This window comes from Colossoma macropomum, unplaced genomic scaffold, assembly GCF_904425465.1.
Source record: "Colossoma macropomum unplaced genomic scaffold, Colossoma_macropomum, whole genome shotgun sequence".
NCBI lineage: Eukaryota > Metazoa > Chordata > Actinopteri > Characiformes > Serrasalmidae > Colossoma > Colossoma macropomum.
Window position 1 is genome coordinate 27,385,641 of NW_023494788.1, and position 25,367 is coordinate 27,411,007.

The window sequence follows — 25,367 nt, forward strand, 5'->3', positions numbered from 1 at the left end:
TTCCCCTGAGGAGAGACTGCGATAACACGGTACCTGTTCATCTTTTTTTTTCCCTTCACTTCACCCAAAGCTTCATCAGGGACAGAATGTGCTCAACATGTCATCCCAAACTGAACACAGCACAGATTTCTACTTCATTTGCTTGTTTATAGCATAAAAGACACAAAGACATATAAGGCAATCTTCGGGAGATCCGCTGAATGTTCAAGGGCCATTGCAGGTTAGGTACTGAATGATGGGCAGACATAAAGGTTCAAAAATGAGGCTATAAAACATTCACAGTGCATGGAAAATGACACTGTTATAGTCATTGATATGGGATTCGGTGGATTACTGGTCTCCATCCCTGGTCCTGGAGAACTACCTTCCTGCAGAGCCTAGTTCCAACCACAGTTTGCCACACTTGCTCAACCTCTTCCCAAGTCCCTGATTGGCTGGATCATATGTATTAGCATTAAGTAAAGGGGGGGGGGCAGCTTATTGGATACAGTTTGGAACTAAACTCCGCGGGAAGGTAGCTCTCTAGGACCAGGGTTGGAGACCCTGCACAGAGGGGACATGCCCCCTCCCCTTTTTAAATAGAAAATTCAAAAAGATGTTTTGGGGGTCTTGGAACGGTTGTTGAAAAAAGTGCATAGCTGAGTTGCAAAAGAGATCTCAGATATCAATTAATATAAATCTGTCAATTACATTTTAAAACTTAATAGAAGTCAAAGCAGGGCATTAACTTGCCCTGGAAACACTCCTTTATTGAACTATGATCGTTTGCTGATTTATGCCATGAAAGTTATTAATGGTCCTTAATTATCAACATATTTATTATTATTAGGGCATTTTGCTAAAATATCCATAATGTAGATCAGACCAGGTTTAGTGGTGACACAATAAAGAGGAAAAATATTGCCAATGTAATAGGCAACAATATTAAATCTCTATATTGAATATGTATAATTTTCCTATTATTTGTTTTGTGTTTTAATATAGCCGTATAAAGCATATCAATATAAGTTTAATTGTAGACATACTTTGTTTACCTAGTTTTAGATTTTCTAAGGAAAACTAAGTGAACAGATCCTCTATAGAAAACAAACTTAAACATGGCATTCATTTACAAATTTTAGTGAAACCTTGTGTTTATTTGCTGAGTGTAATATATCTAAAAAATAAAATATAAAATGTGCCATTACTTTTGCTCAGGCTGCATTGTATGTTTTATTTTTTCACAATGTGTTAAATTCAATTAAATAAACAGTAATTGGGCACTAAAATGTGGAGAAGTGTGTTCTCTGTAGAGGACGTGTACTTATGTGATTTGACCTGGCTGGCCAAACGTTTGCATACAACTTCATATAGGAGCCTGACAAAATCCTTACATTTAATGTACATTATTGTAACACGATTTTATTCCAAGTAACTTTAACCCATTTCTATTGGTCTGTTTGGGAAGTCTTTAAATCTGGACATTTATTCCTGTTTTATGCTGGTAGGTTGGTAGGTGGCCAGTCAGTTACAGGTAAGTTAACTATCAGTGATTACAAAATACTGGACAGGATACTAAATTTTAAGTTCACATTTGAAGTCTATTACTGATATCATCAAGGATTGTGGCCTGTAGATATGTGGCTGTGTGCTGGAAGTTCTGTGCTCACATGCTGAGTGAAAAATCAAGTGGAAACAAGCTGCAGCTCATTACAGCTTCAGTTTTGAGAGCTTCAAATTCATGTTTTTCCCAGAGTGCATCCAGTCCACTTGAATGCCTGTTCACCGCTCATGTTTCAGCACATGCTTCCCATAGTGGTGCAACATGTGCTATTCCATTAAGGAGTGTTGGCCAAGCTTTCAGGAGCTACAGGTGCTTTGGTAACAATGGTTGGAAAAATAAAACCACAAGCTAAGAGATTGTCCTATTGAGTAGTGATTTGCAGCACCACTCATTTTCCTTTAGTCTGATACCAAGTAATACAACGGCTAATCTCTTGATACTAATGCTGACACTCTTATGTGTCTTTGGCACATGAAAAGAGGAAAACCAGTAAATGTGGACGTCATCATCAAAACAGTAGACGTTACTGTTCAAAAGTTTGAAATCACAATACAAAAGTGTGGAATCACAGTTTTCAATAATATACAATTTTTATTGCTGATACAAAATACTAAAATCAGTCTTCTATGACGCTAATATTTTACACCTTTAGGTTTCAACTCATTTGCAAGAAGTATTAAAAACTGGAAAACTGTAGATGTGTCCAGAAGAATGAACAGAGCTGTAGATGGGAAAACTGTATAACATTGAGAATGATGTTCTAATAATTTCATGTTATATGCTTCATATTTGTAAAGTGTTGATCACATTTTGAGGCAGATAACTTGAAATGACGATAAATAGAAAATAACATTTTTATCACCATTTAATAACTCCTTTTTGGTCTCAATAACTGAGAAAGCTGTAAAACATCAAGAATTAAGTTATATTAAAACTAACATCCAGAATGCCAGATCAAGTATCGAGACAGATAACATATAACTTTAAACAGATAATAGTATATTAGTCATTACTGAGTATCTATTTGATGTTTATAAAAACTTAAGATAAGATACGATGAATATTGAACATCTGAAATTACCTTCACGTGTTTAATTTATAATATTGGAATCTATAAATTAGAAAAAAATAATCAAACTGAATGTGTTTGCAGAAAAAACAACTTTTAAGACTGACCTTTGGTGGTGTGGAAAAATATCCCTGCAAATTTCTTTGGAAAACTCAAAGCAAGTCTCCTGAAAAGTATGTAAGCTGTAATACAGGCAAGTATGGACACACTAAATACTGAAAAATGGGATATTATACTTGTTGAGGCTTTTGTGTAATATTCTTTTAAATATGTTTTTTGATTTGTTTTGAGGCTGAATAATGAACAACTTGTATTTAATGGCTGTTTTGACTGGAAATTAAATAAAAGAAGGGTGGTCTCTGACTTGTGCACAGTACTGGATATATTTAGTTTGCTTCACGTGAGAATCAGTTCTCTAAAAGATACGTTAGAAAGGAAGTATCAGTACTTCAGTATTGGTCCACCCATTCCTAACATTGAGTTTTAGCAAGTTTAAGTGTCTATTTCACCTCCATCGTGTGGAATGCAGCAGCATCATTGGAAAAGTGCCCAAACTGGCTGAGCCACAACGTGCAGGCACGGACTTTCAGCTGGACTGAGCAGCAGCCAACTCACTTTATATGCATGTCATGTGTGCCCTGCTGTTAGAGGCCCAGGTTCTATGAGACAGCAACTTTGAGGTTGAGGGCTGATACTGGAGTGTGATTTCGATACTAGAGACACCAGAGACACTGTCTTCTCATCCACTGTTTTTTGCTGGACATTGAACCTCTAAATTAAGCAGAACTAATGGAAGTTAGTGTTTACTGATGTGAAACAGGGAATGCTTGATTGAGGTTTCATGCAGAATTACACTGAGGGCCAGCAGAGATTCACAAAGGAACACAACACTCTGGCTTACTTGAACATATCTATGGGAACATATCCAAGACCCTCGCAGTAACACTGGGATGGCTTTCCTTTCCATATGCCCAAATAGGCATTGTTCATTGTTCACAAAAGCACAAAAGCATACACCTACATGTGTAAACATACAAAAAGAAGAGTATGATAAGCTCACTTTATACCAGGATGTTGTCATTGCAAGTGAAAGCTCACCTTTGGAAATTTGTCTGATATGCTAAACATAGTGTGGTTCTACTCATCATTCTACAGAGGTCATACAATTATTCTAGCTCTGATACTTGTTTTTTTCTCTGATACTTTGTTGCAACTGAGCTCCCAACAATTAAAATGTTGAAAGCATAAATGCATAAATTCAAGCAAGCATGAAGTTTGGCAATTTTGGTAATTACCTTTTTGAAAAGGTGAAGTTCACCTAAATTTGCTTGTGCCTATTATGCAAATATAAAACATTTGTAATCAATTGGAGTCTGAGGTATGAAAGTTTTGTGGCTGATATATCAGTCAGGCCTAATGCATACACAGTTACAGTACTTCCTACTTGTGTCTTCTGAGTTTTTGCATGTAATGTTGATACTAATAAAATAGTGGTACAAGTGAAAAATTCTGTTTTGCCTTCCAGTGCCCTGCATATACTTCTCCGTTAGCATATACCTAAGGCCAAAACCATCTCAAAACTATCTTAGAGCAATGTTTTTTGCCCAGGGCAATGTATTCGTAACCATTTCCATTTAGTAACTTTCTGTAATGTAGCTTTTAGGGGCATGAAACACTCAAGATGTCTGATTTCTGCCACTAATACTATGAACAATTCTGACTCAGAAAGTTCCTCTAAAACAACTCATATTACATCAAATCACTCTGAATGACTTGTTTACATTGAGACAATTTAATTATGCTGAAAAGGAAAATCAGTGGAATTCCGCTAGTGGTTATGCTATGATTGGATACAGAGCTCAGAATTTAGTTAATTTGGTTAGAAAGCCGCACATCACTTGATGGTATAAACAAATAACAGCAGGAGACAGGAATAAACAAAGCATCTAAAGTGGGCATTAGATGGAGCAGCACAAGATAAGCAAAAATTTTTAATGATATTAATACTAACACTGCTACTACTACTACTGCTAATAGTAATAGTGATAAAAATGCTGGTAATCCAATGCAGTCGTACCATTTTGGTTCAGTTACATGGCATTACATCATGCATTTATTACATTCAATTTGTTTAATCTAATATAGTCCTGACTGCTTGACTGACTTCATTAAAAACATATACTAAAAAAAAAAGTTTAATAAAGCAAATCAATGTGCTCGTTTCCCCTCTTTCATATTTCAAAGATGTATAATCAACACTGCCCTCTAGTGGCATTTCTGAAGAAGTGACCTCTACCACTGAATGAACTGACCCACTCCATGGGTCATTGTGATTCAATCATTGTAACAGATTTTCTGCCTTACCATGACGTATTTCTGAAATAGGGTATCTTGCAGGGTCTCTAAGCTGGCTGAGCATTTCACTCAATTATAGGTGGTGTGTTGGGTGGTGAAACATGATGTTACTGGTTAATATTATTTTCCCTGCCTGCTGGTCCATGGAGACATAATCAAAACACAAAAGATTTTAAAGCGTGCAAAAGTCACTACACCTCCATAAAAGATTACAGGGAAACAAGAATTGTATGTTTAAAATAATACAGTATGATGTAGTATGATTACCATGAACTAACAAGGTAAAAAAGGAACATTGTGATTTCCGGTTGACTGTAAGTAACATTTAACACAAATAAGCGGAAGACAATGTGTACAGACAAAGTGTTTCACTACCAAAGTGAAGACAACCTACTATAGTTTGGGCAGTCCTGGTCAAATGACCTGATTTGTTAGGTTTCTAAGTGAAAATAAGTATGCATCCTCTACAGAGAATACACTGGTGCACATTTTAATGCACAGTTACTATTTATTTGCTAAATTTAACTTATTGGCAAAAAGTGCAAAAGTTATGGCACTTTTTATGTTTTACAATATGTTACATTCAACAAATAAATTGAATTTGTGCACTAAAATATACATAAAAAACAAGTCTTTGTTCTCTGTAGAGAATGTGTTAACTTTTTTTAGAATATCAACAATGCATATCATTTGCACAGGATTTTTTTCAAATGTTTGCATATTGAGAAAAAATAGCAAGGAGAAAAATGGTGGGGAAAAAAACAATAGAATTTGATCTGGATTTTAATTCTTGATGACTTTAATAAGTCTTGTTTGTTCTCCATTGAAAAGTAGAAAAAAGAAAAAAATCATCAATCTAACGTCTAAATTATAATACAGATGCAAAATTCACTGGTATATTTACATATCATATATTATGCTACAAATGCCATTGCCCTGAAAAAAATCAGAGTATTCAAACAATAGAAAATATTTCCTCCTAAATTCAGAGGAGAAATCAAATATATCACTAAACAATACTTAAAAATATTAAGATATTTAAATATTTCATTGTCATAAAGAAGTGCTCTTTGGGGGAGAAAGGTATTCTGAGACATCACTAACCTTTGATCAACTCACTTCAGTCAAAACTTTGTATTCAGCGTGCTAGCATCTGTGTGGTTTGTTTGATTAAAGTAGCTTGTTTCTGCATCTGTAAGGTGTGCAGGCCCAGAGTCAGTTTCTTCTGAGCAAGTGTCCGTATCCTCTTTGTGGCTGCAGTCAGCAAGAGCAGCCTCGTTGTGGTCGGCCACTCTCTGGGCAGTGATTGTATGGCTAGTGTCTGTGGTGGTAGAGCCTATGAGAGTACTGCTACCACTGCTGGAGTCCACACTCCCTGAGTCTGCATTGGAATAACTGATAGACTTAGCATCAGCACATTCAGGATTACCATGGTCCATATTTTCATGCTCTGCTTCACTAGAATCTGTGTGTCCAGCCAGCTCCCTCTTTAGGCTTTGCGCGCTGTCCATGTATCTCTGGCTCAGCTCTGCATCAGGCAGGTGGTTGGCATGGATCTCTGCCAGCTTCATGTAAATGATATACAGGGCTTGAGGGTTTCCACTGTCCTCCAGAGCTGCTGCCAGGGCCAAGTGGAAATAGCCCACTGCATCAAATGCATCCTGAGGAGCAGGCACAGGGAGCATTTATATGCTATATATACATCTACATTTCTGCATTTAGCAGACACTCCTATTCGCAGTCTTCATAAAAAACTTGCTAAATGGTTCTTGGGTTGGTGCATGGCTCTAGGAAATGCTTAACTGGTAGAAAACCTTCTTTATTTGTACAGTCCTAAAACTTTAAAAACAATTTAAAAATTGGCTGCTCAAAGAATCATCCACTCAAAGATTCTTCAAGAAACCAAAAGTGATTCTTTTATGAAATCGCTCCAAAGACAACTTGTAAACAGAGGAAGCCAAACTGAGTCAAAGTACCCAGAGAATCTCTGGGAAGACTTATAACCTCAAAGACAAGAGGCTTATTATAGCTTGATCTAGTTAAATAAATACAAAAGGACCTTGTGGTCAAATATAATATAAAGTGCAGAAGTTGAGACAATATGTGAAATACAGATAAAACAGAAAGCAATGATTTGTAAATCTACCTTACCTGTATTTAAACAAAAAGAGCACAAAGACAAGATATTTAATGTTTTACCTTATCGACTTCATTGTTTTTCATAAATATACACTCACTTTCAAATTGATGCCTGGAACATATCCCAAAAAAACTGAGACAGGAACAATTTAAGGCTAGGAATGTTGTGAAATGTCCAAAAACATCTTAAACAGGTGATGCAATCATGCTTGAGTATGAAAGGAGCATCAAGACTCGTCTCTGGGACAAAAAACGTATCAGCAAATATTCCCACATAAGAACAACATTCCGCAACGAGCGACTGCAATGATTTTAGTCTTTTCACATTTTATGGTTCATAGTGTCATCCAAATCACAAATAAATGCCCATGACCTTCGATCCTCAGATGGGCTTAGAAACAGTTTGAAGATCATGTCAATAAATACCGTTCAATCGCTGCATCCCCAAATGCAAGTTAAGACTGCACAGCAGAAGCCATGTTTTCAAAATGCCTAGAAACGCAGCTGACTTCTCTAGGCTCAAGCTCTGAAATGAACTGATGCACAGTGAAAACATGTTTCGTTGTCTAAGTCAACATGTCAGATTGTTTTTAGAAATAAAATGTCTTCTCCAGGCCAAAGAACAAAAAACTCATCCAGACTGTTACCAGTATAAAGTCCAAAAGCCAGAGTCTTTAGTCCCCAAATGATTATTAAGTGTTGTTTAAAGGAAAGGTGATAAAACGCAGAGGTAAACATGCTCCTGTCCCAACTTTTTTGGAACGTAAAACCTAAAATATCATGGTTATGTACTGTTTACAAAGTAATACATGTCAGCTAAAATGCACTAATCACTACTTTCTGTGTTTATAAGCACTCCACATGCACTCCACATACTGTCCAAATTTTCTGGGAATTTATGTGTGCATGATAATAGTCATGATGTAGTGAATATGACATATGCAATCACTTTTATGTTTGTTAATACATCTGGTATAAACAGTAAGTAATAAACTAGGTTCCTAAATATTCCTTTGCTTGGACATAAAATTTAAGCCAAGAGTTATATAATGGGTATATAATGGGTCATAATCTGCATTATGAGGAGGTTCTTTGAACCTACAAAAAGGTTATTCACATTCGTGAATCTCTACCAAAATAGTTCCCACCCACTGAAAGCTTATTTAGGGAACCAAAACTGCTTCTTCTATGACTTTGCTCCAAATAACCTTTTATGGAACCCTTATGAAGTGCATGTGCAAAATCAGTATGATGTGTCTGCATGTATGCTATTAACAAAGGCTGATAACAGCTCTCACTGTGGTATTTAAAGTCAGATAAAGACTAAACTCTCAGCACTGGCTGCATCTCACCTTAAGCTTGTGCAGTGTTAGCTCAGCAAGTCTGCAGTAAACTTTAACATAATAGTGGGCCTCAGCAGTATTCTCCAGAACAGTGGGAGACAGAGACAAAGCTTTCAAGTAGTAGTTCTCTGCCATCTCATACTGCTCCAGACAGAAGTAGACTGATGCCAGGCGATGGTAGGCTACCCTTTCATTCAGACGTACACCTGTGCAGTTAAAAAAACACAAAATGCATTTTTAAAGATGTTTTAGATGGTGTATTACGACAGATTAGATCTGTGAGACAGAATGATTTATTTTTGTACATTAGTAATTTATATAATCTACATGAAGTTTGTTAAAGTGGGTGACATATGTCGGCATAAATCTTTATTTAGTGCTTAAATGTCATTTGGAAAAAAGAGAGAACAGAGGAAAAATTAAACTGAAGGAGAAAGCTGTGGTTCATAGGGTACGGATGATATAAAAAGCCTTCAAAAAAGACTCATTTGTGTCTTTTATTCACCCGTGCTACCACACTCCAACAGAAATGCTACATTAGCAGCAGGGGGCGACATAGTGTTGGGTTTGCAAAATGAATGTAAGTCACAATATGTCCAAAAGTATACAGACACCTTTTTTAATTAGCAAATTCTGCGACTTTAAGGTGCACCCATTGCTGACACAATTTCGCACAACCTGAATTATCTCTGTAGACAAGCATTGCCAATAGCACTGTGTACATCTTACATAATCTCTATAGAAATGCTTTGCCACTAGACGTCCATAGATGAGCTTAAAGTCAGCTAGAGGGATATATAAATCCCTAGCACAGCTCTATGTAGTGATGAAGCACCATCGAATACCTTGGGATAAGCTGGAGTACTGATTGCAATCCAGAACTGCAGAAATCATCCAACATCAGTACCTGACTTCACCAATGCACTTGCGGTTGAATGCAACAAAATCCTCAAAGCAGGGCTCTAAGCAATTAGTATAAAGCCTTCACAGAAGAGTAGTGGTTGTTACTCCTGCTGTTTTTATGCTGAATGCCTGTCAGTGTACCAGAAGTTCTGGCTGAGGAGCTGTTTAGCTGTCTTACCAGTGTTGGTGCTACTCTGAACTGCAAGTGTAGCATATTGCAGAGCCTCTTCATACTGGTTTTCTTTCAGCAGCAGTTCAGAGAGTTTACTCAACAGCCTAAACTCTGAGTGCACATCCTTAATGCTCCTTGCAAATGGCAGACTCCCATCCTGCACACACAGCAGATTTACTCTACCACTGCCCAGTTAGAGCTTTCAACTCAAAACAAATTGTCAAAGTTCAAACTGTACATGGAATTTTGAATATTGTTTACAGTGAAACATGAGGTGACACATACTCTAAAAAATGGAAGGGCAGCCAGTCGATTTCTGTGTCCTTTGAAGAAAACATCTCCAGCCTCTTCATAAATGCTCATGGCGAAGCGCGGATCATTCATTCTCAAGGCTGTTTTTACTGCTGCCTGTAAAAGGTTGTTCACACAAGCTGTGATTATGGAATCAGATGATAATTATAATAATAACAGATGATAAACATGCTCCCATTATGAAAATACAAAGCAATATCTGGTTCTTGCAATAATTATTATTTGAGAAGGAGACATTCACATACACTTCACTTCACCGCCTGTTCCTCACCTGAAGGTACATGTCTGCCAGCTCGTCCTCATGGATCAGGTAGTAGATGCGGCCCACTTGCAGCCATGTTTCTGACTCCTCCTGTCTTTTCCCTAGGTCTATGGAAATCCTCAAGCTTTGCTTAGTGTAGTCCAGAGACTTCCTAGAGGACCTACAAAAATATCCAAAAGCAGTTGATATACTTAGATCCACATGATTGTTAATTTATTGTTTAATGTGTAGATTGCACCTAATGACTGAGCATAACCTAAAAAACAATCAATTCAGCTCAATTCAATTCAAGCACTTCAATCTGATAACACAAGTGTACAGTATAATGAACAGTTAGGCATATAAATATAAATTGGACAACTTCAGCAGCAGAACAATACACGTCAGAAAATCTGTGTCTTACTTCTCAGTATTGAGTGAGAGGTATAGACTGCTAAGAATCTCTAGGTACTCTCCCTCCAGACGTTTATCCTTCAGCTCTCTGGACAGCCCCACACAGTGCTCATAGTAAATGATACACTGTCCATACAGTAGCAAATCAGCATAAAGACGACTGAGCACCTTCGCCACAACCATTTGGCCTGTAATAGAGATATAAATGTTACAGTTTGTTTAGATCAAATGTGTAGTTTGCCTTTTTTTTCTTATTTTAAGAGGAATTCCACTACACAAAGTATGTTGCCTGATGCCTAAGACACTCTTTTGCAATAGTTTTAAGGTAAAGTTTTGGGCGTAAATGTACTTTTAGAAATCCATTTGTGTCTTCAATGTATGGTGATACACTGTTAGAAATAAAGGTAATGTGCAGGTGCATTTCAAGGTACAAACAAAGTAAATGTACCCTTAAAGGTACAACAATGGTTTTAGGGTCCATTTGTGTACATTTTTTCCAGGTGAAAAGTACATATTTGTACCTTTTCATAACCTAATGTTTTAAACAGAACAATAAAATAAACAGCCTGCAGACAAGACAGGATGTGTGGAGTCAATACAACTTAGAAAATATTTCAGTGGATTTTGGTACAATTATGTTTCCTGACTAAAGGTGACTAAGGGAGGGGATAGAACTCAGAGAACTTGGCCTGGAGTTCTGTTTGGCGCTAGAAGGCCAGACCCCTCCTTTTACGGATGGTGATAGGAAAAGGGGCTAAGAAACAGGGAGGAGATGGCGTGGTAGTGGTGAGGTTTGCGAAAACTTTGTCACAGGGAACAGAAGGTACAGATTGTAATTTATAGTGTGTTAGATTGCAGACATTCCATGGCAGAGAGGTAGAATTCATGCTAAAACTCTAAATGAGTTTGTTTATATCCCCAGTTGATTAAAAAAGGAAAAATGATAAAGAGCATCTGAACAACCCAAGAAATCATCAACCCATATCATCCCAAAATCAAAGCATTTCTTCCACTCACTGTGCAGGTTCTTGGCACTGATGGCAATCAGAAGTCCCATCTCATAGCACATCCTGACCTCTTGACTTCCTCCCCTATCTTTGTAGCTCCTGCCTAGCCACAGCAGAGCCTGAACATGCTCTTCATCAGTGGGACTCTCAGAGAGAAACTGAAAAAGATGCAGGGATCTGAGCAAGAAACTCTCTGCCAGGCACGGAGCTCCTACTGACAAAGCAAGGCAGCCCAGGTTAGTGAGAGCTAGTGCTTCGTTACGCTTGTTCCCATTCTCCTGTGAGATCTTGAGAGCACAATAAAAGTTTTTGGCTGCTTCTGTAACCCTGCACTGTTTGTGGAGGCAAAGAGCCAGTAGGTTATAGACCACACCGCGTTGTGTTGGACTGTCTGTTTCATTCAAAGACTTAAGGAGGGGTTGTAGAGTAGACTGGGCTGTTTCTGGTTCCCCTGTCAGAACCAGGAGCCAGGCCAGAAGCACTGATGCCTCAAAGCTCTCCTCCTCGTTAATGTGGCTCCCTGTCTGCACAGCCTGTTGTGCAAAGGGCACTGCCTTATCTAAGGCTCCATACTGTTGATAGACACTGGCCAAACAGAGGCACAGGTCTCTCTGTGTCTTCAGGTTGTCTCCACGGCTGGCTATGGACAAGGCTTGCTGCAAGTAAACTACCACTTGGGCTGGAAGCAGACTGGTACCATCCCTCCACCGAGGATTCAACCGGACTGAGTTCTTGATGAATAGTTCTATCTTCTGGAAAGCATCTTCCAAGGAATGGTCCTGACCTGAGTCCAAACTGAGAGAGGCTAAAGCAAGATAAGGCAGATACTTCTTGTGGTAGAGCCTGCAGAGTATCCAGTTAAGGTCCACTGGCCCTATAGGCCTGTCTTCCTCTGCAGAGAGAGTGATAGTCAGGAACTGGAGTCTCTCTACAAAAGGTAAGGCCTCTTCAATCTTTCTTTGCTGTAGAAAGAGACAAAGGATGAGATAGCAAGTCCGTGCCTCAAGGTGCTTGTCATTGTCAACGATAGCTTTGCGAAGAATGGGTTTGAGCAATTCAAACTCATCCAGAGAGCAGAAGTTGTGGCAGGGAAGGCACAGTATAAGAGCACTAGCTTTCTCCAATGTATAAGGAAGCTTGTCTGTCATCTTTTGCTTAAGGTAAACAGCAGTGAGATTGGTGTACAAGGCGATCAGCAAAAGTTTGTCATCAAAGCCATCCACAGGGACCTTCAAGGCCTCCTCAAAGTAGACTCGAGCCTGCGAGTACTTGAGCTTTTTGGCACACAGCCTGCCAAGAAGGAAACAGGCTCGCCGGTGGGCCCACAGCATCCTGCCTTTCTTTGCCCCCTCTCGCAAGTTCTCCAGATGCAGGAGCACCTCGTCCTCCAGAAGACCACCAAACACCGTGTCCAGGAAGGAGTAGGAGATGTCATAAAGTGGGTGGAAAGTGTCCTGAAAGTGGTCCAGATTCAGGAGGGTCAATATGGGGTCAACAAACTCAGCCTCTTCAGTTTCCCAGATGCTGTCGTCAATGTAGTTGGGTGGATCTTCTTCATATTCATCCATCTCTCGGAAGGTGTCCTCCAGACTGAAGGAGAAGGCCTCATGCTCCCTCTCCAGGTGACTCTGAGAAGCATAGAAGGAAGGCCGAGGCGAGGAATGGTAGGGTGGGGTTTCACTCTTCTCTGATATAGTGCTTTTCCTTGCATCCACTGGATTTTTGTGTTCTGGGGGATCACAAAAAAAGAATTTTAGTTGAGTTTTTAACACATCACACAATAAAAATGTAGATGGGTATATGTATATTTATATGTACTCTGCTTCCAGAAGAAAAAATATTTCTAGAAAAATATTTTCTACTTAGGAGAAAAAGATTACCTTGCTTGGGTTGGTTTCTGATGTAGGTGAAATCTGAGTCATCCAGTCTATCTGTCAAAAAGTAAAAAACACATTCTTTAAGGCATGTAAACCAAAGCTGCCTCCTCTTTAACAATGTTCGCATATAACCTGAACAAATAGTATCTGTGTTTTATACCTAATCTGTACACAGTGCTGATGTCAGTGGAGAAGAGTTTGTCCAATAGGCCAGTGTGGCACTGTTCATGGCAGGGGTTAAACTGCGAGAGAGCCACTCTCTCCTCTTCACTTAGAAAGACCGATTGTCTGCTGCTGTTAGGGACCAACAAAGGAGGCATTATCAACCACATGACTTCTATTCTGACCTCTTCATCACATCACATAACTGTGCTCCCCTCTACCCCCTACCAATACCCAGTGACATAGAGACAGATTCAGTTAATGTAAACTGAAAAATATAATAATTGCTGACTACTCATATGAGAAGATTTGTATTTTCTGAGGTCAAATGTTTTATAACATGTGATGTCAGAAAAATGGGAGACTGTGAACAAGTTTGAATTGTTATATTTGTTCTTACAGTGGTTTTACATTCTCAGGTCTCACATGGGCCTTGTAGACAAATCCTATGTGTCCACTTGAGAGGTGTCTTCCTATGAACATGTTCAAGGAGCTGATGAACAAGCCATCCACCTCTATCAAATCTCCTTGACTGAAGTGCAGTTCATCTTTAACCATTGGGTAATGGTCCACCACTGCCACACAGATGCCTGTTACTGTAGAGAGAAAAGTCGTTACCAAAGTATTTTCAGTTGTGAATAAACCATCGGTTTACATTTTGGTGCCTAGTTCATAACATTTTAATCTGCACTATGTAAGTTAATACTGAATAACAATGTAATATATCAAGTGATTCCAAACTTTTGAGTGGTACTATGTATATTTGTATGTTTGGGAAGAACCTCACCCATGGGCTGGTCAAATAGACCTTTTTCAGATGAAATCCCTCCAGCGTTGCCGGGGTACTTCCTAAGAAACCACCTTTTAAAACACAATAGACCAGTTGTTAAACTGAAATTACAATAATATTGCAATTGTAATTACTCAATACAGTAGCATTTTAACCCACAAGACCCATATGTTCCTTTTCATAGTGTAAACATTTCAGACCTTCCAAATGAATGGTCTAACAGTGCTTTAGTGCTATCATGTTGTGTCTATGTAAGGAGAGTCAATGTCACTCACTGGTAGAAAGGGTAGGGCAGAGGCTGCATGCTGTGGACAGGCACTAGGCCATGCTGACCGGTGGACAGCAGTGTTCCCTCCCACGTGCCCTCCTGTCCAATATCCTTGACCATAACCAGGTCATTCTTCCTGTAGGTTAATTCTTCTTCCTCTTCTGTACACTCACTGTTAAGCAGAGCTTTGGCAAAGAATGAACCTGCAAACACACAACAACTAAATTAAGTTTCCCTATCTATATATATCTTCCTTGTCCTATTATCTTTCTGTTTGCCCTCAGACTGCTCTGTGGATTTCACCATTTGTCTCCACTATTCTGCATCTGTTCTGTCATTCTGTTCCTTGTTTCCTTATTTTCAAGGAAAGAATGAAAAACAGATTTTTGTTGCATAAGTGTTGTTCCATTTAGGAAAATGCTATAACATGTCGGTTGTTCCCAAACAACTTAAGTAATGTGTGTAACAGAAATCAAATTAAATGTTCTCTGAAATCAGTCTTTAAGTCTTTATTGACCATGTTTAGCAGTAGGCCTGGGGCAATGTTCTGTATGGCCCTGACACTGTTTACAAGTTTACACCTGCTTTTAGCAGATCCCTAAGTGGAGAAAATAAGTTATTTAGAACTAATTCTGCAACTAATGAGCCTTGACAGATAATGGCAAGACTTAGACTGTCGATGGTGTTGCCAGTAATCATTCCAGGAAGAAAGACAGAGCCTTTTTTGTTTACATTTACACACAGCAGAGAGAGAAATGTTTGTCTACCAACTGGACAAGCTAATTCCTCTTCTTAGCATAAGAGTTTGAAAAGTTGTTCCTTTTGTAAACCATATTTATTTCTGAAAACCAGCTAGCCAAAAATGGGAAGTTCAGTGAAGTTTTCTGTTCCTGTTGAAAGCTGAACTTCATTATGGTTGATGGGACTCTTACCCTCTTGCAGCAGGAGCCCCAGATAAAGGGTGGCCAGGTGTTCCTCATCCACAGTCACACAGATCTCCACATCACTGAGCAGCACGGGGTCCAGCCAGAAAGACTGGTCACACAGGAAGTTCTCCAGACACCTTGCCACATATCCTGAGATGCACCATCATGTGGAAGATGGTAAATGTTTTAGAGTAAAACATCATTGTAATACACTGTAAGAGCTCTGTGTCTTACCTAGAGCCAGGTAAGTGGAGAACTTCCAAATTTCCTCCACAGTCTTAAAGGTGATAACGAAACGGTCTTTTTCGGCATGCACTGAAACCAGGCGTGCAGACAGATCCTGGAGAGACAGCGTTGCAAACCAGGGCTTTGAGTAAGCACAAGTAATTATTATTTATTGCATTCAAGGCTGGCTTTACGGGATGAAATTACCATGCAACTAGATGCATATTGTTAGTTGCCCGCAACATAATTTCAAACTTAAAGCAATTCAAAAACACCCAAAGTTGCACACAACACATTCAGTGATCCACAAGGTGTAGTTTACATATCTGAGGCATTTTTTTGTTGCAGTCTATATATTTTTTCCAGCTGTCACTGTATTTTTTAATCTATCTACATATCTGTCTTTTATCAATCTATCGAGGGTTCTTAACTGTGTATTTGTGTTTTGTATGGCATGGATTATCCATTGGCATTACTAACTGTACGTGGTTCTGCAATAGTTGTAAACTGGAATGGCCAGTGACCTATTCGATGTAGCCTAAAAAGGAAAGCAAGCTTAAAAGGTACATGAGAAACAATTATGCTTCTATTGTTGTTTGTAATATTATCATTATTTTTTGTCCTTCGGTGACAAATACTTAAATGCAAATTTGCAAAGACAAGAAGTCAGTGGTCAACGACCCCCAGCCAATTCATACTGATGTCATGATGTTTTAATACTATTAAGCACTATGGCTAAAATGCTGATCTTGGAATTTTTCTGTACTTTCTGGCTAAAAAAGAATAAACGGTAGCACAAGCAGCCATTTAAACAGCTGTCACCATTAGCTGGCCACTTAATGCAGCTAGTTACCGAAACGTTAGTTTTGAGAAACTCACGTTTGTTGTCATGGCTCAGGAAACGGACAAAATGAAAAACTACCAACCTTGAGTCAATCAAGCGGGCCCGCCCATAAATGGTCTTCTGTTTTATTTTCTTGCCCATTTATACAATGAAATCAGTCGTTTTAATGTATGTCATTCAACGTCATGTGGTCATGTGATGCATTATTGGCTTCTTGATTGGCTGTTTCTTGGAATCTGAACAAATCTTTCACAAAGTTGAGCTGCCTGCAACTGCTGAGGCTGAATTTCAAGAGACTTGCAGGTCACACATTATGCAACTCCAGTGCAATTTAGTTTCATGTAGGTTTCAAGCAATTAAAGTTGCATGGAATTTTAACCGTGTAAAGCCAGTCTGACAGTGTGAACAGATTTAACATCTTACCTTAAATAGCTGAATAACATCTTGGCTGTTGCTCTCGACGACCCTCAGTCTGGTGCGCAGCGCCTCCTGCAGCTGACTGTCAGGCTCTGCACTGGACCGCCTCCTCCCACTGAACAGCAGTATCACATCTGGACCACACAGATGTAAACGTAGCTAACAGTTAGAAGTCCTGGACAGGCAAGGCCCAATTTTTTATTATCACAGATAACTTATGCAGGTAGGGCATTACGCAGAGCCATAAATGGAGATATAATATCTATTTTGAGTATCTATGTGGTTTTGGACTTAATGATTTAATGTCTTGCATTCACAGTACATTTCCCTTTGTGAGCACAAAATCTCTTTTACACTGAGCTGCCTATGAGAGGATATTACTAGATTGTGTGGAGACCTTATGGCGGGCTAAAAAGGCATTAGCTCTGAGAGTTTGCTGAATCAGACTGGCCATTACTGGCCATTACTGGCCATTACAGAGACGTTCCCACTCAGGTCTATACGACAGAAGACTTGATGCACATACCTGAAGAGAAGCGCTCTCCCACAGCTAAGGAGACAGTGCTGGCCCTATTAAAGGCTTCCTTCCTTTTCCAGTAACTCTCGCCAGTGATGCCCTCTCCCTCCACCTCAGCCTCTGTCTCCACTTCCTCCTCTCCTGCTCAAAACAGAGGAAACCTGTCTCAGTACAACATGTCCGGAAACAGCCACACACGTTTTCTGGACTATCTTCAGTGAATGTGACCACACTATTGACAGCTACCCATCAGTTTTATGGTACTCAATAGTGTACAAACATTGAAAGACTGACCATTATGAAAGTGATGAAAGCTGAAAGTGTTGGGAGAAGGTAAATAGATGACTTCTCAATAGTGAAATCCTTCATTATTGAGTGTAACAATAAATAAATTGGTTCTAAAGTCAGCTCATGTGTGGGGACAGTAATCATTTGCGTGTTTATAGTGTAGGCTAATCAGAACAGTAGTTGCTCTAAACTTCCTACTGAGCAAAAACAGGAAGTTATGGCCATATCATAGTGGCTCTATAAATATCTGTCAGGTGGACTAAATAATAGCGTCTTTTCTCTTCAGGATGGATATGACCTTCCCAGTTTTGTGCATTGTACAAAGAGGATGTTCAAACATACAGTCTTTAAAGGGAATATTTAAGTACAAAATTATACCACGATGTTACGTTGCCTAGTCTGTTAATAAATTAGTTCAACATAGGTACTTTCCTACATGTTTTAGAGAAAATGTAATCCATTTCAAATATGACACTCTTACCAGTGGCCATGACATCATTTCCTGGAAATAGCTCATTGGCTCCTGTTAATGTGTATGGGGGCTCGTTCCATAAGGCATCGAGCTCAGCAGTCGATATGTCTATTGAAAGGGGAGGGGAGGCATTAGTTAGGCGTTAAAGCAGATTAACTGTGTGAAAACTGAAGAAGCTTTGACACCCTGTTTTGAACAGAAAGGCATTGAGGGAAAGGGTGATTTCATCATGCATCTGGACAATAACCATGATTGCATCACAGCCCTCTCAAGGGATGGATACACATTAGACACAATACATTGACAGAGGATGCATGCACTCTGTGGCAAAACCCATTTAGCTCCATTAGCTTCCATCATATCAGTGCAATCTGAACCTGGACTGCAATCGTTTTATATCCTTCAATCACCCAATAATTTGGGATTAGCTCCACTGATATGATCTCTGCAGGCAGCCAAGGCTTCAGTCACAAACCAATCAAACTGACTATGATTAATGTGTCAGTTAAAAGAACCCCAAAAACAATGTAACGTTCCATTTATCACAGAGACAACACTGGACTATTATGCTAGAGACTGCACAGCACAAAATTAGTCACAATCACAGGGGAGATGAACAATACAAACAGCAGAACACAAACAGAAGCCTTAGCAAAGGTCACATTGTAATGTGCGTTACCTTCATGGGTAGGACTATTACCCATGTTTCACTGAAATACACTGAAGAGTGCTTCTGTAAGTTACTCTTCTTTCTCATGGCAAAAATCTATGAGAACCAGGACGGGACCAACCTGAAAGCAAGAAGCAGTTTCTCAGACACTGAACTGGACAGCAGCAGCATGCCATGTTGTGGACGACAAACTCGCTTACTCCTCCGAATCAACGGCCCCAGCTCCAAGAGGCATCTACAGGATATTAGCCACTGGACTTACTCTCTCTTTCTCTTTCTCTCTCTCTCTCTCTGTGCCTTCCTGTCTCTCTTCCTTTCTTGTGCGCACTCCCTCTTATTCCTTTGTCCCATGCATACATATCTTCAGCGTTAATGCCATGCATTCACTTGCCCTCCACATCTGTGTATCCCCCTCTTGCGCTCTAGTCGGTCCGTGAGTGTAATGGACAAAGAGCATTTTACTGTTGGCATGCTGGCGTGGGTTGGTCAGTGTCTGTGCATGCCGTTGGTTGTGGGGTGGGGTGGGGGGCTTCCATTAAGCGAGTGTTGTGGTCCTAGCTCTCACACTAACACAACAGAACAAAAGGCTACAACCAAACAAATGACTGCATTATAAGCATACCTATCCTTGCACATTTAATGAGCAAGCCAAGTTTCTCCTGTTTTTCTCATTGATTTGTTCTGTCTGTGCGGGCAGTATTTAAGTCGACAGCGCCAGGCTGACCACGCCAGCCTGTCTGGCCATGCGGGAGGGCTCAGCACTCCTGTTGCCAGCAGATCCTCTTTATTTTCACTCAGTTTCCTCTGTTAACATCCTGCATAAGGGAAAACGCAGGAATCACCCAGCTCTCCAGCATCATCTAGAGGCTTCAGCTTGTGGTGGTGCACAAGATTTTTCTATGCATGTGTGTTTATGTTTATGTTTTTATACAAAGTTTGTAAGAGGATCCTTATAATGCTGTTTTGCAAAAGTGTGCAAATAAGACTACAGAACACATGTATGAATCCACATAAAGTACATGAGGAATCTCACCTACATGCTTTAAAAAATTTACTCTTAGGTGCAATACCATTTTGTTTCCCTAAAGACAGTTACAATGGATAGATCTAAGCGTTGGCTCTATTATCGGGTGAGCCCAAGTTCAATCCCCAATGATGCCACTGCCATCCGTTACTGGAAGTGCAATGGCATTTTTCCACTGGTAAATGTGGTATGCTGCAGTATGGTTACAAATCCACAATAACGCATTTTGTCATCATTTCCACTCATGTGGCCATACTGTACTTGACTACCCAAGCAGAATTTGGTCACCCTTCTCACTGGGGTATGTCAAAACATGGTATGTTGCTAGTAATTGTGCAAACCATTCATTGATCAAATGCAGTCATCACAGAATCATCACACAGTGTTACTGTAGTCAGAAAAAGTCAAGTATCTAGCCAGCTGTCTGCGACTTCATCCAAAACCAAATGCAAAGTAAAGGGTAAGTCAGAATTGAAGCTTCTCCCTTGTTGCTAATGTTGTTTATGTTTACTGGTAATTCTAGAAATAATGTGACCACACAAACTAAAGAGAACTCTACCTACCGTTATGCGATAAGAAACGGACACAGATACTTGACCAGGGTACGGATAGTCCTAGGTTAGCATTTGTAACTGTACCATGCTGTACAGTACTGGCCAGTGACAGCATAACTGGTCTTGCTCTCTCTAGGTGGGTAGGGTGGCCTTTCTCTTGCCTCATCACTTAACACAATGTTAATGTTAAACACTGTTGGCTGATATAACAGAATTGGAAGTTAACATTCTCCTCCAAGTGCGTTGAACTGTCGATTGGCATTGCATTAGCAGTAATTTAAAAAGATGCAGTGGGTGGCTTCACATGACTTAGAAGAAGCATGTGCTAGCCTTCACCCTCCCAGCTGGTTAGCATGGTGTGATGAGGTAGACCTAACCAGCTGGTGGGAATTGGACATGTAGGGAATTTGGAGGTAAAAAGTGGACAAAAACCCTACAAAAAAGAAGTATGAGATGTGCAAGTGTGGCCTTTTTAACCAGTAAATAACATCCACATAGTGAAAAGGTTCTATATCAATTATTTTTTCCTAGAACCTGACATTCAAGCCAAGAACCATGTAGGGACCCTTATTTTTAAGATTGTAACCACAAATCTCCAGCTATTCCTATTAACACTTTTATTTCTTCTTAACATTCTTTCTTAACTGAACTGAATCTCTCTGTCACTTGTTCTCTCTTGTGTCTTTTTGCTGACTATGGCTAAACAAATTAACTTGAGTAGAGGATAATGCTCCCCACTTGGTAGTGTTTTGTGTGTGAACAGAATCTGTAAGGTCCTAATTGAATTTGTGGCGGTCTTGTGAGTCTGGCCAGCTGTAAACAGCCGGCAGGCATGCCTCAGCATATCTCTAGAAAGGCATATCACACTTGTCCCTCTGGTCAGTCAAATGGTACTTTGATGATCTCAACCTAATAATAGTCTTTGAATGGCTGTGAATATGCAACTGACAAAGTTGTTCATTATACATTCATAAAGTTATTGAAATTCATAGACAGCAGCAAGCTTGTGAATGGAAGTATGGCTGTGTTAGAATTAATAGGCCACACTGTATAATACAGTACATTAGTTCTGTTGTCAAATTGGTGTCATTATGAATATGAAGTTATTTGACTATTACTTTGTTCTATCCACCTATTAAAGCCAGCACAATCAGATATGCTAACAGCTTTTTCCCCAGGGCTGTAGCTTTATCGACAGTGGTCACCTTGCACTTTAAATTTAAATTGAACCAAACAAACCTCCCTTATTGTATTAATGTATAACTTCTTTGTAACATAATACTTATTTGCACAGCTGTATAATTCTGTAATATTCTGTATATAATAGTTACTATATTATACATCTGCTCAGATCTGCATATGTATAGATATTCATATCTATATGTACAGATATTCACAAATCTCTTTGGCTCCTTTCACAGTGGCTCTTTATTATTCTTTCTTATCCTTTATTCTATTTATTCTAATTTTATTTCACTTGCTTCTTAGTTAAATATTTGTCAGTTGTCTGTGTTCTAGTCTGGTCTGTCCAGTATGTTACATGTCTTACATGTGTGCACTCACCAAGACAAATTTCCTGTATGTGTAGCATGCTTGGTGAAATAAAGTGATTCTGATTCTGAAAGGTATCTCCATAAACCCACCACTGATAAGAACCTTTCGTTTGAGTAGAGCAGTGTGCCGCTGTCAATGACAGAGAGGGAAGCCTGTAACCTGAGTACGAGGAATGGGCACTAAGTTTAGAAAATCTCTGTCCTGGGTCAAAGTGGTCTCCCCACTCGACAAGCTAGCAAGCAAGTACTGAGAGGCTAACAAGTCAAACTTAATAACAGCTGAGTAGAAAAACATGATCTTTATTAAACAGAGAAAGAGGCAGGTATGAGAGTATGTAAATGGGAGCTAGACAGGACAAACAAGAAAAAAACAAAGTGAAAGAGAAGACTGAAAGTACTGCTAACTGAGAGAAGCACACTATACTACTCACAGAGTTTCCTTTCTGCCATAAAGTTAAAAAAAAGTTCAAACACAAGTAAAGAATCCTCACTCCAAAGGACCTTAATGACTACCTTGCTGTTCAATAACCCCCTAGTAATCTATTCAATAAGCTCACAGCTGTCAAAAACTGTACCTCTGTCCTGCTGGCTCCCGCCTGTGAGTTCGTCCCTCATGGGAATGCCTGTAGGTTCAGTGAGGCACTGAGGAGTTCCTCTAAAGTACTCAAAAAGACACTCATGCTCCTTCGATAAGCCACGGTAGGACAGTGTGTGTGTGTGTGTGTGTGTGTGTGTGTGTGTGTGCGTGTCCCTGTCGTATGCATGTTAAAAAGAAGGCAGGCTCTACACTGAGGAAGTGTACAAACTCCACCTCTAAATCTCACCCTCTCTCTCTCCCTCTTTCTCTCTTTTGCTCTCTTCCTTAGCTATACGTGTTATCTCACTAAATCTTATCTGTTCTCTCTCAGACTTTCTATCTCTCTCTCTCTGTCACCCACCCGGCTGTACTGAGGTCAAGTCAAAAGGTCTTGTTTGAGTTCTCAAGATAGTAGGTAACGGTTACTGTGGAGGAAAACAGACCAAATCTCTCATAACATTTATAACATTTTCAAACAAACAATAATTCTATGCTCACACACAAAGTTAGACCTTCCACATTCCTTCACTACAGCCCTTCCTATTCAAATTCAATCCCATGCCTCTATAAATATACAGTATGGGAAGAAACAGCAAACATTTTCTGTGACAAATAGCAAGCAATCCGTCTGGTTCTACTTGTTCGTCATACATAATAAGACACGAGCACCTTCAACATTACAGTCAGATAAGTCTTACTTCTTACTCACATGCTGAAGATTGCTTCTCCGCCCAGACAGACACCTTGTAATGTCAGCATTCCATTCATGCTTCTGCTGAAGTCCATTAGATTTTTCTTTTAGTGATGTGTGAAAGGATCTTTCTGTGACATTCAGAGCCTCTTTCCCATTGCACATCACAACTATAAGATTCCTTATGCTGTTCCTTGGACTACTCCCTTTTAACAACTGACCTCTGCCTTGCAAATTCTTGTACTTTATGGCTCTATCTTTCTATCTACAGAGCAGATAATAGGCTGTGCTCTGGCACTGCTAAGGCCATTCCTTGCATTTCCCTGCTGGTTAAATATAAACCCTGGAACAGACCACGTATTCTGAGGCTTCTTGGTAAGCCATTAGAAAAGTCACCCTTAGCAGAAATATGGAGTAAAGCATGTGACTAGCCGCTTGGCTGAAGAGAGCATGCAGTATCTGACCCTGCTGTGGACTGAATATTACAACTGTGTGGCTACTTCCACACACAGAGGGCTCAGATGAGTTGGGAAAAGGATTATACAGCTCACCACTTATAAAGACACGATCTATCCATACCAAGGCCACCCGCAAGCCTCGTGCTCAAAGAATGGGCCCTGCGAATAGAGAACACCTTTAATAACACTTCCTTCTCGTATAGCTAGAAGCTTCCCTGCACTGACCTATTTTTTACCTACTAGCTATGTCTTTGACTGCCTTTGACTGCTGTTTCGTTTAAGCTATGAGATGCTCCCATAGGAGTGGCATGTTGTAGAGCTGAGAAGTATGACAGTCTGGTTTTACTATAAAGGAAGTGCAATAAGCTGAGGAGTTTACCTCAGGGCAAGAGACATGAAGGGAGCTCAGGGAGGTACTGGGAGAGAACATTCCGGTGCCCCTGTGCACTAATGCTCTCAGGAAGAACGGCTTCCTGTTGTTTTGGGCTCCGTAATATTTCAGCACAATAGCAAACCCACTGCCCTGCACAGCCACTCAGCCCATGTCATCCTTCAAAAACATACAGAATATGCTGAATACTGACAGCTTCAGATAAACAACGTAGTCACAGTAAGGCAGGTTTTAATGTGATCAAAGAGCAGTAGGGTGGATTATCAAAGGTGAAATTGGCCTTCATAAACCATCTGATACGCAATGCAATAAGTGTGTCAGTGCGTCACTGTCATCCATTGTCTATTTATAGTATATCATCCATAATTATGATCATTAAGCTCTTGTCAATAAATTGTAAACACTAACCATTACAACCAGTGTGTTGGGTTATATAGTTGCTATGCTACAACTAATTATGTTTTTTTTGTTGTTCAAAACTATTGAACGTATTGTAAGTATTGAAACAGGTAGTTAGAATCCCATAATGGTGCTAACAGAAACTAGAATTATCATAGACACATGGGGGTTTTCCTCAGTTTTTGACAAAGCTTTTTTACTTACGGCCTAAACTGAAGGACAAGCTGTAATAGTAACAGTTTGCCACTGGTGCATACACAGGGTAAGAGAGTGTAGCTGTGGACAGAACAATGCAGAGCTCTACAACATCTGTGTCAGGCACTAACCTTATGGCCCTGTCAAAATATCAGACTCTACAGTAGATGGGTGATGCATCGTCAGGCAGAGTGTGAATGAGAGAGAGAGTTAGTAGGGAGGGCTTCTCATATCCCTCCATTGTCCTGTTTCCTCCCTTCCAGAGGCCCTTTGTTTTCCTCAGGACTGCGGACACATTACAGAACAGAAGAGTCACAGGGGCCTTAGTATAACTTACAGAAAGACAAGAGCCAGCAGAATAAGGGCTTCCGGTTTAAAGCAATCCCTGCAGTCTGACTGTCTCCACAGGGAGGCACAGAAGGAGAAAAGAGGTGCTAAGGCATAAATATTGGATAGTCTGATAATGCTTGGAAAAATAACAAACCAAAAAAAAAGAAAACACTGAATATGATTAATATCATAAACAGTCACCATTCAGGTTTAAGTGCACGCCACTGATACAACTTTGTAA

The 25,367-nt window shown here is 39.7% G+C and overlaps 1 protein-coding gene across 6 annotated transcripts; it reads right to left on the reverse strand.

Annotated features, from left to right (window-relative positions):
• Positions 1-5,748: 5,748 nt before the first annotated feature.
• On the reverse strand, positions 5,749-23,628 carry sh3tc2 (SH3 domain and tetratricopeptide repeats 2). Of its 6 annotated transcripts, none has more exons than XM_036568980.1 (19): positions 23,372-23,628; positions 22,661-23,087; positions 18,294-18,392; positions 17,534-17,665; positions 17,014-17,141; positions 15,756-15,861; positions 15,528-15,671; positions 14,603-14,798; positions 14,325-14,398; positions 13,938-14,133; positions 13,536-13,669; positions 13,379-13,429; positions 11,509-13,227; positions 10,502-10,679; positions 10,108-10,258; positions 9,810-9,932; positions 9,531-9,681; positions 8,459-8,655; positions 5,749-6,628 (listed from the first exon to the last, which is right to left on the reverse strand). In XM_036568980.1, the coding sequence occupies exons 2-19, from the start codon at positions 22,698-22,700 to the stop codon at positions 6,092-6,094; spliced, it is 4,356 nt and encodes a 1,451-aa protein (XP_036424873.1). In that variant the 5' UTR covers positions 22,701-23,087; positions 23,372-23,628; the 3' UTR covers positions 5,749-6,091. The 6 variants fall into 6 exon arrangements, with proteins under 6 accessions (XP_036424873.1, XP_036424874.1, XP_036424876.1 ...); XM_036568981.1 differs by lacking the exon at positions 23,372-23,628 and adding an exon at positions 18,964-19,075 and having other exon boundaries at positions 22,661-22,676; XM_036568983.1 differs by lacking the exon at positions 22,661-23,087 and having other exon boundaries at positions 23,361-23,626.
• Between the last annotated feature and the right edge of the window lie 1,739 nt (positions 23,629-25,367).

Coding starts and splice junctions, on each gene's coding strand:
- sh3tc2 (XM_036568978.1), bottom strand. CDS start 19,130: ATGGCATGCTGCTGCTGTCCAGTTCAGTGTCTGAGAAACTGCTTCTTG. Junction 13,430..13,535: donor CAGCACTGTGTACAGATTAG/GTATAAAACACA, acceptor ACTTTTTGACAG/ATAGACTGGATGACTCAGAT. Junction 13,228..13,378: donor CAGAAACCAACCCAAGCAAG/GTAATCTTTTTC, acceptor GTGATCCCCCAG/AACACAAAAATCCAGTGGAT.